This window comes from Gymnoscopelus braueri (genome assembly GCF_963280865.1).
Source record: "Gymnoscopelus braueri genome assembly, chromosome: 11".
Taxonomy (NCBI): Eukaryota; Metazoa; Chordata; class Actinopteri; order Myctophiformes; family Myctophidae; genus Gymnoscopelus; species Gymnoscopelus braueri.
The window spans coordinates 13,277,836-13,294,894 of record NC_137613.1 but is presented as its reverse complement, the minus strand read 5'-3'; the positions used below and the strand labels follow the sequence as shown (position 1 = coordinate 13,294,894).

Genomic DNA, 17,059 nt, shown 5'->3' with positions numbered 1-17,059 from the left:
GCTGAATAGCCCGTTTAAAAAACAAATCGGCTGATTATTAATTACTGATATGATTGACCTGTAATCACAGTAGAAAATATAAACCTATACATCAGCTATAAAAGAAATATAAAGTGAACGTTTTTGAATATTTGCATAAATACCCGTCTCAAATATGAACACACAGTATTCCCTATCACAGTGGTTCTCAAACCTTTTAATTTCAAGGACCCCCAGTTTTATATGCATTAGACCACAGACCCCCATTTGATAACATTTTCTATCTCTGGGACTGCAATCTATAGGCTACTATAAAATCCCAACTCTGAGACAGTACAAATTGAACCAAATGGACCTGTAAGGTATCATAGCTTTATGCAGCTTTCAGCTCAGCCCATAGATGATTGACTGATTGAATATTTTATTAAACAGAAATGTAAAAACAGCACGAGCACAGTCAAACACTTTGTCTAAAAGGATAGCACCAAAAAAGTCCTTGCGGTCTCGTTTCCATTGGGGTCCTACAGTAGGTATTCAATTCATCAACATATAAAATAGCACCAAAGGAGAACAAGCCCAAAAGAAGCAACTACTAGGCCACATGAGACCACCTTGCAGTGGCTATTTGTGTGTGCTTGTAGATCTGCTATTTTCCCCAAAAAATCTGGTAGAAAATGTGAATGTTGGAATATTTTTTAAACATTTTAACAATACAAATCTTGTATGGGGGGGGGGTCCCTGGCACAACATATTTTTAGATGGGGGTCGATGGACAAATACATATAACATGGGAACATGGGGGTCCTTGACATGAAAATGTTTGAGAACCACTGGTTTAAACAACATTAAACCAAAGAAAAAGCCCAACCCAAGCAGCTACACTTTAGAAACAAGCCCCCCAAAAAACGCAGCCCACTACCAATATATATTTAACAAGCAGCTTTGCAGAAAAACAAGCCCAAAGTCGCTTATAATAAACAGACATGGCAACACTACTTGTTTCACACACAGCTGCTGCTTACAGCCATGTTCACGTTATTATAACATCCCAGATCGATCTAAGAACGACTCCAGCGTATTCACCAACTCACCAGCTTATCGGGCATAAAACCGTTTGCATTGCAATGTTATAAACTGGTATTTCATGCCCCACAGAGCCTTAAAACGTCTGCGTTAGCGATGCTAGCGCGCTAATCAATGTCGCTGATTTAAAGATGATCAGGCAGCCTAAACACAATGTTACATGCGTGTAAAAAAAAGTTCCTATCACACACACATTGGCGGACCCTCTGTAGTAACGGAGGACCCCCTAGGGGTCCCGGACGGTCCCCTGTTGAAGACCCCTGCCCTAATGTAGGGTTGCTACAGATGGCTAACAACAACAACAACAACAACAACAACAGTCAAATCGTTTTTACATCAAATGTTAACATACAAATCTTAATCTTAATGAAATATAAAGTCGAGTCTTTCCTAGCATTTAAGGAGCATATAGTGATCATGATTCATGCCCCACTGAGCCTGTATAAACCCCTGTTAATATGATGATGCTAACACACTAATTTCGTTAGCATATGTCCTTCCTTTAACTGCTACATAACAACTAAGCTAAATATTTTTTAAATAATATGAAATATAAAATGTAGTCTTTCCCTAGGGTCTACACTATTCAGTGATTATGTCTAATTAATCATTATAGCCTATATAGGCACTTTACCTGCTGCATTGTGTGGGTGAAGTCCTCTCCATTCATCCCACTGGGACAAGCAGCAGTGACAGATATAAAGATCCAGGCCAAATGTCAACAAAACATATAAAATATAAAATTGAGAAGTTATTTGGGCCTAAACAGCACCAATAGACCATCATTATTGGGTTGCTGAGCCCTATAATTAATTACATTGCGACAAAGTGACACTGTCACAAGTTTTGGTGCATTCTATAATTTAATAAAACATTCTGATGCCTCCATAGTCTGTCAACTTCTCCACAGTCCCTGTGTCAACAATGGCGGCTGTTCAAAACATTTCGGAGCAAAGAGGGGGCGTCTCGCTGCATGAATCCAAGTTGAAGCAACCAATCGGTGGACGGACATTTAATGGTGACGCGTTTCAGACATAGAGTTAGACCCTTTTTTAGCAAACCCGCCCCCTTTTTCCAACAGACCAACCAGACTTACCCAACCCCGCCCCTTTTTCACCGACGCCCCGCCTCTCTTTAAATAGCTTCGGAGGTTAACTCCCCCTTTTGGTCAGATGCCTGATATCTGTTCATATGGATGGCCGCTTGCGCTTGCCATCCAAAAAAGGAGGAAAAAGCACTACATGGGCTGGCCCCACTTTATATTACTGACCTACTGCCCCCTAAGGGCAATGTGAGATCCCTCAGGTCCTCTGACAAAGGCCTTCTGAAGATACCCGCGACGAAGCTCAAAACAAAGGGTGACGGGGCCTTTGCAGTGGTTGCTCCCACACTATGCCCTATGACCTTTGGCCTTAAAACATGCTGAGGTCAGTTGACGGTTTTAAGAGCATGCTAAAAACACATTTGTTTGGTAAGCATTTTGTGCCAGGAAGTTTTTCTCACATAGGTCAATGCTTTATTTTAATCCTTGTTGTATTGCATTATTACTCTATTATTATACCCGGTTTGTAACATTGTTTCGAAAGGTGCTTTATAAATACAATTTACTTACTTCTGTCTATCTGTCTGTCTGTCTGTCTGTCTGTCTGTCTGTCTGTCTGTCTGTCTGTCTGTCTCCCAGGACTGTGGAGAAACAGGGTGGTGGATGGGTGAGATCGGGGGCAGACAGGGTGTTTTCCCTGATAACTTTGTCAAGATGTTAGTTCCTGATGTGGAGAAAGAGGTGTACATGCACACGCACGCACGTGCGTGCACACTCACACACACACACACACACACACACACACACACACACACACACACACACACACACACACACACACATACGCCATTCCTGTAACTCTATAGTTGACCTTTGAAGAATGAACACATGCTTACTGTGTGTGTGTGTGTGTGTGTGTGTGTGTGTGTGTGTCTTTCAGAGACCAAAGAAACCACCTCTTCCCACTGCCCCTTCAGCAAAACTCACCACAGGTAACCTCTTCTCAGGTTCTAGTTATTCTTATTAGGGCCCGAGCACTGCACAGTAGTGGGAAGCCCTATTGAAACTGCAATGATTATTAGGGCCCAAGCACTGCACAGTAGTGCAAAGCCCTATTGAAACTGCAATGATTATTATTAGGGCCAGAGCACTGCACAGTAGTGCGATGCCCTATTGAAACTGCAATGATTATTATTATTGTGGGCTCGCTGCAGCAGCAGCGAGCTGTTGTCACTATTTATTTCTCTCCCAAAAGTATGGCACCTAACTACTCCTACATACTTTCACTTAGAAACTCCATTCAAACTGTAAAAAATCCAGCTTACTGTGTACATGTGTGCTTGTACTTTTATTTTTAAATAATTTGTAGTCTTTGAAATAATTAACTTTAAGCACCCAATGCATTTCCAATGGGGTTTGCTAGTGGGGAGAGAGAAGGACAGAGGAGAAATGCCCCGTGTTTTCACTGTGTCACTGTGGCCACATTCTTTAGACTACAAATATTTATTTTACATCACCAAGTTCGCACAGGTCTGCTCTCTGATTTAATCCAAAGATCTAAGCTGTGTGATGTATATATTTCGAGTTAAGACCATTAATATCAACCCATGTCTCTTGTAATGATTGCTAGAGTGTGAAGACTCTAGCAATCATTACACCTGGTGAAAGCTAGCCTGTCAGTCATTGGCTGCTCAGTGGTGCTGCAAAGTAACTAAGTACATTTACTCAAGTACTACAAGTGCTTACAATGCACAATACAATTTTGAGGTACTTTTACTTTACTTTCTATTTTTTAACTACAGCTTTAGTTACGATTATTAATACAAAACCTACAGTAACCACACACAGCCGATCTACAATGTGACGCGTTATGAGCTTGTAGATCTGCTATTTTCTGAACATTGAGTACTTTTGCTTTTACCGATGAGCAGGTGCCTTGCATGGTTTCCTCCGCCATCGGTGTATGAATATGTGTGTAAATGGGTGAAATTTGAATGGCAATAAATGTGTAAATGTCAAGCTCCAATTTAACACTAATGGTGTGTATTGGTCAACATAACCTCACACAACTCCCCACAACCAAATTCATTCTCCTAATGACAATTAGGAGAATGATAGTGCTCCCAACCACCGGAAGCACGTCTACACCCACACACATAGTCAGGGGATATTAGCAGAAAGATTTCCAATCTTGGAATACATTCCTTACCAAAAAAAATCTTCACCAATGTGTTTGTAAAGGTGTCTAGTAACACATCTCACAAAGACTGAAATTCAGTTTCCCTAGGAGAATTTTTGACAGCTGCTGAAAGTTGGGGTACCCACCATTTCCCTGCATTTCCATGCAGGGCAAAAAAAATCAAATTTTAATTCTGTTTTAAGTAGCATGTGAGGGGTCCAGGTATAATATCCCCTGACTAACAACACAAAGACAGAGATGCCAGGTCAAACTGAATTAGTACTTTTTATAACTACAGTTTTTTGGCTTTAAAGCGAGCCCACATTGTTTCTTTATAGGAACAATATTTTCTAGTTCCCCTAAATTAATCGTGTTTTTGAGGGGCAATACGTACTCCAAAAGTTACGCAACTTTGCGCACACATTACCAGTGGCGAAAATGTACGTATTTAAATCGTCTACAAAGGGGCGTGGCCTAATGGCTCAATAGCGCCCCCTACAAAACTTCGTGCTTCAAGCCCGACAATACGGTTTCACCTACATGAATAAAAATCGGTACACACCTGTATCATGTCCCAACTTACGTATGTGGACTAAGCCCACCAATAGGGACGAGCTGTAATTTCTGAAGCTCCGCCCCCTCTGTCTTCCTATTGGCCGGCCTTTAAACAGCCATAACCTTTTTTTTCCGAACTTTTTTTTATTCAAACTTTTGGTCTGTTTTTTATTTTTATTTTCCTTTTTTAAGTTTTGGTTCATTTGCTTAAGCTATGTAGCCTTAAAGGCTTGTATCTTGGACAGAACGTCGAGGGCCCGTTCATCGCTGCTTGCAGCTTTAATTATTATTATTATTATTATTATTATTATTCTTTGCACAAATGAATCGCGTTTTTGAGGGGCAATACGTAATACGTTAAATATTAAATAATACGTTTAAACAGCCATAACTTCGGTCCGCAGCATGCTAACGAGTCCAAATTTGCCATCTGGAGCTATAACTCCAGATGGCAGCATGCTACAGAGTCCCCCAAACTTTTCCCCCCCAACTTTTATATTTATATTTTCCTTTTTTAGGTTTCGGTTCATTTGCTTAAGCTATGTAGCCTTAAAGGCTTGTATCTTGGACAGAACGTCGAGGGCCCGTTCATCGCTGCTTGCAGCTTTAATTGTGTTTATGTTCCTTGTAACCTGTTGAATCTATTTGGAAATTAATTAAGAGAAGGAAACACTGTGTGTGTGTGTGTGTGTGTGTGTGTGTGTGTGTGTGTGTGTGTGTGTGTGTGTGTGTGTGTGTGTGTGTGTGTGTGTGTGCGACCAAAGAGATGGCAGAGAAAATATGGATCAACTCATAGTCATAGATTATGGAGAAATGTGTTCACATTTTTATCCTTTCTTGGTTTTTGGTATGAATGTAATGATCTCTTGTTTAAGTAAGTAATGAATTAAGTAAGGACTCAGCGTTGTTGGTAACCTTAACCCCATGTTAAGGACACAGGGCCGTATTGTAAACAGTTAGGTTCCAATTCCAGGCTACTGTACTGCATACCTTTGCATGATATCACTGTCAGAACCAAGAAGTGAGCTTAGTTAGTTGTAGGGTTGCCAACTTTCAGAAATGGAAATACGGGACGCATGCGTTGGTCATGCGCGTGCGCGCGAACGCGATTTTTTTTGCGGTTTTGCGCGGATTTGGGAGTTTTTTTTATACTTTATTTCGGTTTTAGGGTTAGGGTTATTTAATTATTTTGGGGGAGCCAGCCCCCCAAACTCCTGAAATGCATAGAAATCTATGAAATCTAAATAAAAAAATCTATGAAATTTATATTAATTATATTATTTATGTATTTATTATCTGTTTATCCATTATGAAGAATTCCGTTCTCCAGATGAGCATAACATCATAAGTGTTATTCTTTAAATGGGCACACTATTTAATTATATTGATTAATATATATAAGAGTTATTCTTTAAATGCGCACACTATTTAATTATATTGATTAATATATATAAGAGTTATTCTTTAAATGGGCACACTATTTAATTATATTGATTCATATATATAAGAGTTATTCTTTAAATGCGCACACTATTTAATTATATTGATTAATATATATAAGAGTTATTCTTTAAATGGGCACACTATTTAATTATATTGATTAATATATATAAAATGTATTCTTTAAATGGGCACACTATTTAATTATATTGATTAATATATATAAGAGTTATTCTTTAAATGGGCACACTATTTAATTATATTGATTAATATATATAAGAGTTATTCTTTAAATGGGCACACTATTTAATTAAATTGATTAATATATATAAGAGTTATTCTTTAAATGGGCACACTATTTAATTATATTGATTAATATATATAAGAGTTATTCTTTAAATGGGCACACTATTTAATTATATTGATTAATATATATTAAATAAATGTTTATTTATTAGACTTTAAAATGTTGTTGAGACTGGGCTAAAGACAACAGACAAATTGTGCAATGTAATAATTTGTAACCCTTCAGATCACACGTCTCCGCGCATCCGTTGAATTGGTGAAATTAAGAGCAGACAAGACTGTTAAAATTAAGTGTATTTAATAATAAAGCAGTAAGTTAAAGTAATTACAGATTGAATATAGAAATGTACTTAACAGAGATCTCTGGGCTCCCACTAACTAACTGTCCTTAGCGGCAACAAGTTGCTTCGAGTTCAGTTCATCAGGTCTGAGCCTCGCTACCTTTTTATAATATCCTATACATGTTATAATAAAAGTTATCAGAAGAAGTCGCTGTTGGTCCACCAGGGTTTCTTCAACAGGGTGGGCAAGTGGCCCCCCCCCTGACTGATCGCTGTTGGTCCACCAGGGTTTCTTCATCAGGGTGGGCAAATGGCCCCCCCCCATGGCTGATTTACGGGTTTGAATGATGACCTTGGATCCCACAGACAGAGTGCCTCGCACCTATGGAATGCAAGCACAACCTCCCTAAAAAGTAGATGCTGATACCATTGTAATCCTCTCTTTCTCACAGTGTCGGCCCAGAGTGGGAGTGAATTTTGTCTACTGGGAGACAACACACAGAGTTCCGCTATGCGAATAGATCATATTTATCACAATAACTGTATTTCTAAGGATATAATTCTAGCAAGGCTATAATGATTTCATAAGGTAATAATGTGTTATCTGTGGGGGTCTATATGAACAACATAAAACAGTAATAGTGAATACACACACATTTGCTCTTAATAACTAATGCTTAAAAAGGATATGAGTACCATATAAGGATATAAGTAATTTGCTCATAATTACTAAGGCTTAAAAGGATATAAATTTCCATCAATCCCTCTTTTCACGTGGGTTACCCACGTGAACACAATGGCAAGGGACTACACTGTCGTCTCAGCATCGGCCACCTCCACCGGTCATTCATTGTCCAGCAGGGACTCTGTCTCAGCGTCTATCACTCCCATCTGATATGGAGCACGTGGGCCCATTTTCTCTGTCAGGCAGAATCAAATACAGCGGACACAAAGAGCACATACAAGGAATGCAGCAACAAATGCAGCAGCAGACACAAAGAGCACATAGAAGGAATACAGCAACACTCACACACAATAAGCACAGGGGCCTTCAGCAAACATACAGCAAACATAGCATGACTTGTTATGCACAAGTGGTTATTATGCACAGGGGTGAACACAGGTGGTACTGCTGCGGTTGGTGGCATCGGGACAAATCTTTCAAAGGGTTTGCATGGTGTTACTGGCTTCTGGGTAGATCTCCTGTGTCTGTTGAAAAAGGCTTCCAATGCAATTAGGGTTTGTAATACACTAGACGTTCTGCCTTCTAGGGGCAGAATTCTAGGGGGCAGAATTCTAGTACCCCCCTAACCCCCCCCCCCCCCCCCCCACCCCGCCAAAGAAAATGTCGTTTGGGGGTACAAAATCATGGGATAAAAATAAAAAAAAACAGACCCTGGGGTCTCCAGGCCGTGACCTACAGACACGGCGAAGGAAAAGTGTAAAGCCACAGCCACGCATGCAAGATGTTGCACATGAACTTAGCAGCCGCACTGAGGCGCTCCAACACAAACACTCTGACATTAAGCTTCACACAACAAACATCAGCAGCAAACATTCACCACAATGACAAACAAATTACGTCCGCGCAAAAATAAGCGAGGGCTCGCTTATTTTGTCTTTCCCTCCCTCCCTCTCTTCCTCTCTCTCTCTCTCCCTCTCTGTCTCTCTGTCCGTCAGCGAAAATTGTCTCTCGCTGTTTGGCTGACTATTCTCTCTCTCCCACCCTCCCTCTCTCTCCCTGTGTGTGTGCGTGTGTGTGTGTGTGTGTGTGTGTGGTGGGGGTGGGGCGGGGGGGACAGCCATGACGCAACGGGACTTTTGAGATGGCCATGGCCAAAATAGGTTGACTTATTCGGATACATGCGTGTGACTGTTCGCCCCTGCCGGTTCTCTGAATTTTTATTTTTAAATAGGCTCTGTCATGATTAATTGACCACACACATGAAGTGAAACAACTAAATTCTATCCAAACGATATGTTATAAGTGAATTCCGTGCCTCAAAGTAGAAGTTTGAGAGTGTTTAATAAGCGAAAATAAGAAGTGAAGGCACTCGCACCCTGACTCGCACAACCAACAATGGCTGCCGTTCGTCTTTTTTCAGGCTGCACTCGGAGCCATTCGGGCTCACTCGAACTCGCCACCTGATTGGCCAACTTTTGCTGTCAATCACAGAACGATGAGCGACGTTGCCATGTCCAGGTGTTGTAAGCGTGAAGTGGGTGTAAATTGGTTAGAGAAAGTGCGTCGACGCATGCGCAGTGCGCAGCTTTGTGTTTTTTCATGAAGCTGGTTGCTTGTTGCTCGCGCACGATCTGGCAACAGCGGTGCATACGCATGCTCAGTGCGCAGTTTTGTGTTTTTTTTTCCTGATTTTTTCCCGTTTTGCCCTTTCAGCCAGTTTGCGGATTGTAGTATAGATATAGTCCAGGGGCGTCCCCCTTAGAACTGTAATCACTTGTCCTGAAATGTGTCGTCCCTGTGGTTAGTTTGTATGTGGAATAACCAGTACTGCTGTTAACAGATGAACATACAAATTGAATTACTTACAACTACTGTTATATTGTTTGGGCTGCTACCACTTCCATCATATCTGACTAAATTACTGACCATTCAAAAGATTTTTTTTAGATTGCTATCACACTCAAATAGACATGAGCCATCACCAAATTAAAAAAAATATGTTACTACTGACATTCACTCATACCCCACAAGGGAGTCATACTTCTAAACCTCAATCCTTCATAAAATGTAACAGCCCTAGTTATGGAGCTTTCTAGATGCGTCACTTAAGTCTTCACAATCCTGACCAATATTTAAGAAACATACTGCTCCTCTTATAAACTTTTATATTGTTCTTATTGAACATTTAATCCTGTTATTTTAATGCCCTCTTCCATGAGTGTGATTATTACAAATACACTTGGATGAAATTGCCTCAAACGTACTGTCACCTACTTGCCTGACTATTTCATATCCTGCTTGTAAAATTGTCTCAAACTTACTGTCACTTTCTTACTTCATATCGTGCTTGTAAGCCTTGGTCAGTGTTCACTTTTATAGCTAATCGTAGTTTTCTGCTTTGTGCAGAGTTAAACAACGGTTACTAAACCCAAATGAAAGGGTAGAGAGAGAGGAGTGAGTCTAAGGCATTACTCGAACCAAATGTCTTTTAAGGTGGTTTATTTTACTAATCACACACATACAACACAAACTGGTTAGGTAATAAACCTGGTAAGAGAGAAAATAAGCACAGAACATTCACAGTATTAAGATATGACTTCATCCCATTATGAACACATCAGATATACAATCATTTACAATGTTTACTCACTATTGACTTCCCACTCTCTTCCAGATGATCAATGGGTCACTCCAGAACCCATATTCGAGAGACAACCCATGGCTTAGTTACTTGAATCGAATCTGAGTCTCTGTCCTGAGACAGCCTAATTTAACAACTTTTCACACTGACCCGCCTCCAGGCCAGTTTACCCACAAGGCTCAGTGTTTGCTTGCCATTTCCTGTCACAGTAGAGCAGACCCCCGTGGTAGGGGCTTGCTATTTCTAAGTTAGAGACTCCTCACCCAGTCTTCCACACAAAGGCCTATTGTCTCTTATCTAGAACCCTACCCCCGCCGGTATGCGAGTTGGCTCCTAGCACAGCAGGGAGTCTACTGTGGGCTTTTGGTCAGCTATTGACTTTTACCGTTGCCTAGTGTCCCACTAGCTTAACTTAATTAGAATATTTTGGTATATCCTAAAGAATGATAAAAGCACATTACTATGAACAATAATAATTCACTTTTCTCTAGCCCTATGGCTTGGATAATTGAACACCTCCCACCTGAGATAACTGAACCATGTTCAGTTCTCTCACAACCAACCTCTACTAACACCATTTCTCGGTGAGCTTTTTTGGCTTCTTAAATCATGGCTTTGGGAAGTTCGATTTCATCTATGTAAACTGCTCTGATCCCACACTCATACAGGTTACATTCTCAACACAATTTTCACTCATTGTCTTTAAGTGGCTTCAAACCCATATTTTGGAATAATTTACAGTTCAACTTAACTTTCTCAATTTGTAATTTTTAAACTTTTTTAGGAATCCAAATTGTTTTGGAAAACTTCTCCCACTTTTTTCCCTAGTAAGTCAATGTCCTATTTAGGGCATTTTGCCATGGCAATTGACATAGTAACTTGGGTAAAGGGTTTAAAAGATTTTAAAATGGCTGATCTGCAATCTTACCTTTAAGAAACTTCACTCTGCATTTAAACCTCTAGCCCACATCCCAAAATGCTTTTTATACAATCAACAAATAATAATTCAAAAGGGCCTGATTGCTCAAATCATGAGTCCACATCAGTACTGAATAATTTTGTTGTTATGGAAGAACCTTCCAAATTATTGTTGCATTTTGACTTAGTGGCATATTTTCGGCAGTAAATTAATACATTTCATTATGCAAGTTATTTCTTCTGGTAATATCGCAAACACTACAAATGATACATTCATTTACACAATATCTCTCGAAATTCCTAAGTAAACAGTCGCTCAAATAAGACATTTCGATTTTTTAGACACCACGCTGGCATCTTTTCGCTTTTCATCCGCACTGCTCCCTTACTCTGAGGGTGGCAGTGCAAATGTCAGTTCGTTCGCCAGCGTCACTTTGCTGGCACTTTCGGCCTCCAGTGGGACTGCAATCCCACCACCAGCCCGCGCTGATGACTGTGGTGGGACAGTGACTTTCTGCTTCACCTTTTTCTTCTTCCCTCGCAATTTCCCCATGACCCACCGGACTGGTGCGAAGAGTTCACGTGGCTTGCAGGTTTCACATTCGCATTTTTTCAAGAGGTCAGGAGGCTTGCAGTTTTCACATTCGCATTTTTTCACCTCGACTGGTCTGGCTCTTGTCGCTACTGACCTCCCACCTTGGCCCAACAGGGCTTCAGGCTCGATTGGTCTGGCTCTTGTCGCTACTGACCTCCCACCTTGGCCCAACAGGGCTTCAGGCTCGGGGCAAAGGCCACCTTTCTTAGGTGGCGCCATGACGCTCTGCACTGGTGTGATGTCGGTGTGTGAATTGGTGTCGGTTTTCCCCTCGGCTTTCTCCGTAGGCGTCTCTACTTCGACCGTCACGTCCCCCGCGGCGCCCTCTGGATGGATCTCCCCTGCAGCTCTCTCCGCAGCAGCAGCAACACCGTCTGATGGCACTCTTCTGGCCGCCAGTGGGACTGTAATCCCACCAACCCCCTTCTGGGGGCTCCTCTCAGCCGCCGCAGAGAAAGAGCGTGGAGCTCTGCTCCACCCAGCCCCCTCCGCAGAGGGTGGAGAAGGGATAGTTAGTTTATCTTTAATCTTCACCTTCTTTTTTCTAGTTACAGCCCCACCAAAATAAAGCACCTTCTTTGCCTGGATTTTGGCGGTCAGAACTGTAAGGACCCGACGTTGCAATCCGCCCCTCTCTTTCCGAGCAGGCGCACGGATGCCAAGATTTACCCACTCAGACTTCTTTCTGAGGGGTTTTGGGGGAGCTGGTTTGGCGCCCAGTCCCCGTTTTCGGACAGACCCGACTGGTCTGCCTTCGGCTTGCTGCCTGCCACCTTGGTGAAACGGGCGCTTGGAGCGAACGCCACCCTTGCCAGGCGACTTGGCTCCCTTCTTGAACGCCACCGGTCCGCTGGTAGCTGGTCCCCTGCCACCTTTGTGAAACGGGCGCTTGGAGCGAACGCCACCCTTGCCAGGCGACTTGGCTCCCTTCTTGAACGCCACCGGTCCGCTGGTAGCTGGTCCCCTGCCACCTTTGTGAGACAGGGGCTTGGATGGACCCCCCGGTTGGCTGGTCCTCCGCCCTGGTGTGGTAGCGTCGACGTGCTTCTCCTCTGCGTTGATTGGATCGGTGACTTTCTCCGCCGTGGCGACGTCCATTGAAGCTGCCTTCCTGGCGGTCTGCTCATCTGCGACGTTGGCTCCCTCTGGAACCTCCCCCTCGGCCTCCGACGGCGTCTCGTCTCCAGGTTCAGCTTTTCTAGTGGCTCCCTCTGGAACCTCCGCCGTGAAGAGTGGGTTGGAAGCGACGTCCTCTGGTCGACCCCCTGGGCCTCCGACGGCGTCTCGTCTCCAGGTTCAGCTTTCCTTGTGGCGACGTCTCTAGTAGCGGCGCCCTCTAACGCCCTCTCGGCCTCCGCGTCCCCGCGGCCTCCGACGGCGCCTCTCCTGCGGCCTCTGATGGCTGGTACCCCTCTGCGTTGATTGGATTGGTGAAGACTTTCTCCGCCGTGGCGACGTCCATTGAAGCTGCCTTCCTGGCGGTCTGCTCATCTGCGACGTTGGCTCCCTCTGGAACCTCCCCCTCGGCCTCCGCGTTCCCCGCGGCCTCCGACGGCGTCTCGTCTCCAGGTGCAGCTCTATCGATCACCACCTTTGCAGCTTCTCTCACGATCTCCAGTGGCTGGCTCTCCGCAGTTACTCCCTCTGGATGGACCTCCTTCTCCACGTGGTCCCCCGGAGCAGCGTGGAAAGGGGTCTCTGCCTCCCTCGGAGCAGCGTGGAAAGGGGTCTCTGCCTTGTCCCCTGGAGTGATGCCATCTCTGTTGTCATCTAGGTTGACTCTGAGGTCTGCTGGCCCATCTGATCCATCTGTAGGTGTGACATTCCTGCCCCCCTCTGCAGCGTCCGGCTTATCTGTATCTGTAGGGGTTACAGTCTCACCTCCTTCAGCTGCTTTGTCCTTTACGACCGGCTCATCTGTAGGACTGGTGATCCCAACCCCCTCTTCAGGTACGACCGGCTCTGCTGCAATCTCTGTGGGGTTAGACAATGGCTCTTCCCTCACAGCAGGGGAATGTGGATCACCCACTCCGGGCTGTGTGAAACGGGACCCATATTCTTCCTGGAGTGCATGTTCCGCCTCAACCCAGACCTGCTGACAGGCATCTCCTATCTTGCGAATATCAGATTTGTCGGCATGACGGGCCCTTCGCTCAGAATGTAAAGTAATTTGGAGTACTTTAATACATTCGTCTCTGAACCAATGTAACGCTGGATCAATCTCTTCTGTAGGTATACCACGCAAGCTATTAGCTGTATACTGTGCTTTTCCCATCAAGACTGTCAGAGCTGCCTCACACTTTGGGAGCTCCTCTGAGCCATATTCGGCCCGCTTACTCAGTTTGGTTTCTGACCATTTGGTCAACTGGGCTTTCTTTCTTTCCCTCAGCTGCCTCAATGTTTCGTCATACTCTTGGCAACAGTCATCCTGCATCCTGCAGATCTCAGATGAATCTTCGCCAACATCTCCTAGTATGGCGATAAATCTAGTAGCAATCTCAAGGAATCTAGCTAATTCGGCTCTTAGCTCCCTTACCGCCCTTTCTTTTGGTAAATCCTGCAGGACAATAAACTCTACGTCCCTCCTAAAAACTGCTTGAGCTGCTTCACACTTCCCTATTAACTCAGCTAACACTTCCATCTCCCCTGTTTGGGTATAAGGTCTGTCTCGTCAGTTATTTTTAGCAAGTAGTAGTATCCAGCCTTTAGCTCATAACAACACTGTTATGAGCTGTAACCTGTAATAGCACCCACCCTATTAGCATTCTATGCAAGAAGCCTGTTAATGGTCTTTTTACATTAGTTGATTTTGTTAATTAATACTGGATAGGATATATTTTGCTCTACCAAAGTACATTTTAGTATTTAACCCACAATGATGACCATTGATCCACTGTTCTTGTACACTAATCATCTAGTTACTCACAGTATTAGTCTATCATAAAGTCTGGTTAAACATTGAATTACTGGTAGCAACATTCCCCACCCCCTCTCAGTGGCTGTTAGCTTAGCACTGTGCTAGACAATGGAAAAGTTAGCTGGTAGCAACCCCCACCCCCTCTGGTACGCTAATCAAACTTTTAACGGTAGCCTATAGCTACATAACCTGTGGTTAGCTTCTAGCTTCTCCCTCAGCTCCTTACCCTTAGCTCAGACAATAGAATCTGTTAGCACGCAGCATCCTCAAATCTACAGTCTTTTCTCCACAGTTTTCGCAAACTGTAGGGCTTTGTTCATAGCACCTGGTTGAAGTCTCTTCCCGGTAGGCTCCTCACGGTACCGCCCGTACGGTCTCGACAATAGTAGCTGTCCTTTTCAAGCAACAGCTGTCTCCGTCCTTCCGCCGGCTCCGCGTCCCCTGTCCTCCGTGGATTCGATGACTCCTGCAGGCTGTTTTAGTTTGAGACCCTCTCAGCCCCACACCGACACCTTTGGTGCTGATAAAACCTATATTAAACCTGTCCCATAACCAGGCTAATAAGTATTTTATTTTGTTACAACTCACTTCTCATCTTAACTCTTTGACTGCCAGAGTATTTTCATAAAGTACTCCCCCAGTGCCAGCAATTTTCGTGTTTTTTTATTTTTATATTTTGAATTTTTCTCATGAAAATAATTTAAGGACACATAATGTAAAGACCCAGCACAAATCCGCCACTAGAGCGCAGCACATGACAGCTTTGATCATGTCGTTGGGTCTCTCTCACCCTTCTTCATAGATTAGACAAGGAAAAACATGAAAACGGATGTGACGTCCCCCCCATTGTTTTGATCGGCGAAAATTACGTTGTGATATACGACGGCGATGACTGATCGTCACCCAGACCATAGATTATAGAAGAGAAACTGTCCGTTTGTCCGTCATACCGTGTGAAAGACCGTTTATTTACCTATTTTGGACGAAAATGACTGGGGAAAAGAATCAAAAACCGGAAACGGAATCCAGGTCATGAAACCGGATGCAGATGTCCGTGAAGTAAGTGGAACTCGAGAATAACATTGAATATTAAGCAGCATAGCGCAATCAGAGATTAAACAATGAACGCGCGTCCAGCGCGTCGAGCGCGTCGACGGCCAACTGGACAAAGTAGCACTTGACGCGTTATCGCGTCGTCCGCAGTCAAAGAGTTAAAGAGACAGTGCGTCTTTCCTCCTAAGGCTATAGGAGCTTTTTATGCTATGTTATTTCACTAGATAACACACATAAATCCAGCCTCTAATGGTTCTTTTTCACCATCAGACTATTGGCAGGATCATACAATTATGTGATCCACTTACAGGACTGACCTAATACCTTGTCTAGATTCACATAGGCTCCAAGGGTTCATAATTGTTTAATTACTCTGTAACACTCAATTACTATGTAATTTACTTAAACTCTGAAGGCCTTATTAAAAGCCAGCATAGTTTAATAACTGCGTAATTAAACGCTTTAAACTCAGAAAAGCCTCCCACGGAGGCATTAATAGTTTAATTACTTTTAGTGTGTCATATCTTTACAACAACACAAAAATCACTCAATTATACCATCCGCTTCAAGGGCCTAATACTTATCTAGCTATTACATAGGCTACCACGGGTTATAACTTTTCCAAGTGATTCATCCAACACTAGTTGTCCCTCTCAGACACTTAAACTCTAGTTGTTTAATGACTATGTAATTAATACTTAAAACTCGAAGTCCCCTCCGGGGACACTAGAGTTTAATAACTGTGTTATCCCTATGATAACACGGTTAATCAACTTAAACCAGAGGTCTTCAACAGGGGGTCCGCGGAGGTACTGCAGGGGGTCCGTGAAATTGTTGTTTGATTAAACAATATTTTTGTTTGAAAAAAATAAAAACTATTTTTTTCTTTTTCCCCCCAAAATGTCAAATTGTCTTTAAACATAACATGAATCCATAGCAAACAGATAAATGGAGGCACAATGCACAATAACATGGTATGTTTATACATATTTTGTAGAGTATTTCTTATTTTGCACACCTACTGGGGCAGGTGCGTATAGGAGCAGGCAATATAAAACACAATTGTATACATAAATATACTATATGTGTAGCCCGCCCTACCCTACGAGGTAGGGGGTCCCTGCTCCATCTCCCCATCAGTTTGGGGGTCCCTGGCCTGAAAAGGTTGAAGACCCCTGACTTAAACTCATCGATGTCTCTCTTAAGAGACACTAGAGTTTAATAACTTAAACTCTAGCTAATCTCCTCCGGAGATTACGATAGTTTAATTACTTTAAACTCAGATAAGTCTCCTCCGGAGACTATCAATAGTTTATTACTGTTCACTTTTATAGCTAATCGTAGTTTTCTGCTTTGTGCAGAGTTAAACAACGGTTACTAAACCC

General features: G+C 43.0%; 3 protein-coding genes across 3 annotated transcripts in view; all 3 read left to right on the top strand.

The window, feature by feature from the left end:
* The window catches only part of LOC308096048 (peroxisomal ATPase PEX1-like), a 643,221-nt gene that overhangs the window by 350,150 nt on the left and 276,012 nt on the right, over window positions 1-17,059 (top strand). The gene's annotated exons all lie outside the window — the stretch shown is intronic.
* The window catches only part of LOC308094815 (uncharacterized protein), a gene marked incomplete at both ends in the record, with an annotated part of 256,728 nt that overhangs the window by 65,529 nt on the left and 174,140 nt on the right, over window positions 1-17,059 (top strand). The window lies entirely within an intron of this gene.
* LOC308094818 (uncharacterized protein) overlaps window positions 1-17,059 on the top strand; it is a gene marked incomplete at its 5' end in the record, with an annotated part of 45,271 nt that overhangs the window by 13,286 nt on the left and 14,926 nt on the right. The window contains 2 exons of the mRNA XM_080441645.1: window positions 2,744-2,845; window positions 3,045-3,096. Coding sequence (XP_080297771.1) covers window positions 2,744-2,845; window positions 3,045-3,096 — 154 coding nt within the window. The remainder of the gene's footprint in view (window positions 1-2,743; window positions 2,846-3,044; window positions 3,097-17,059) is intronic.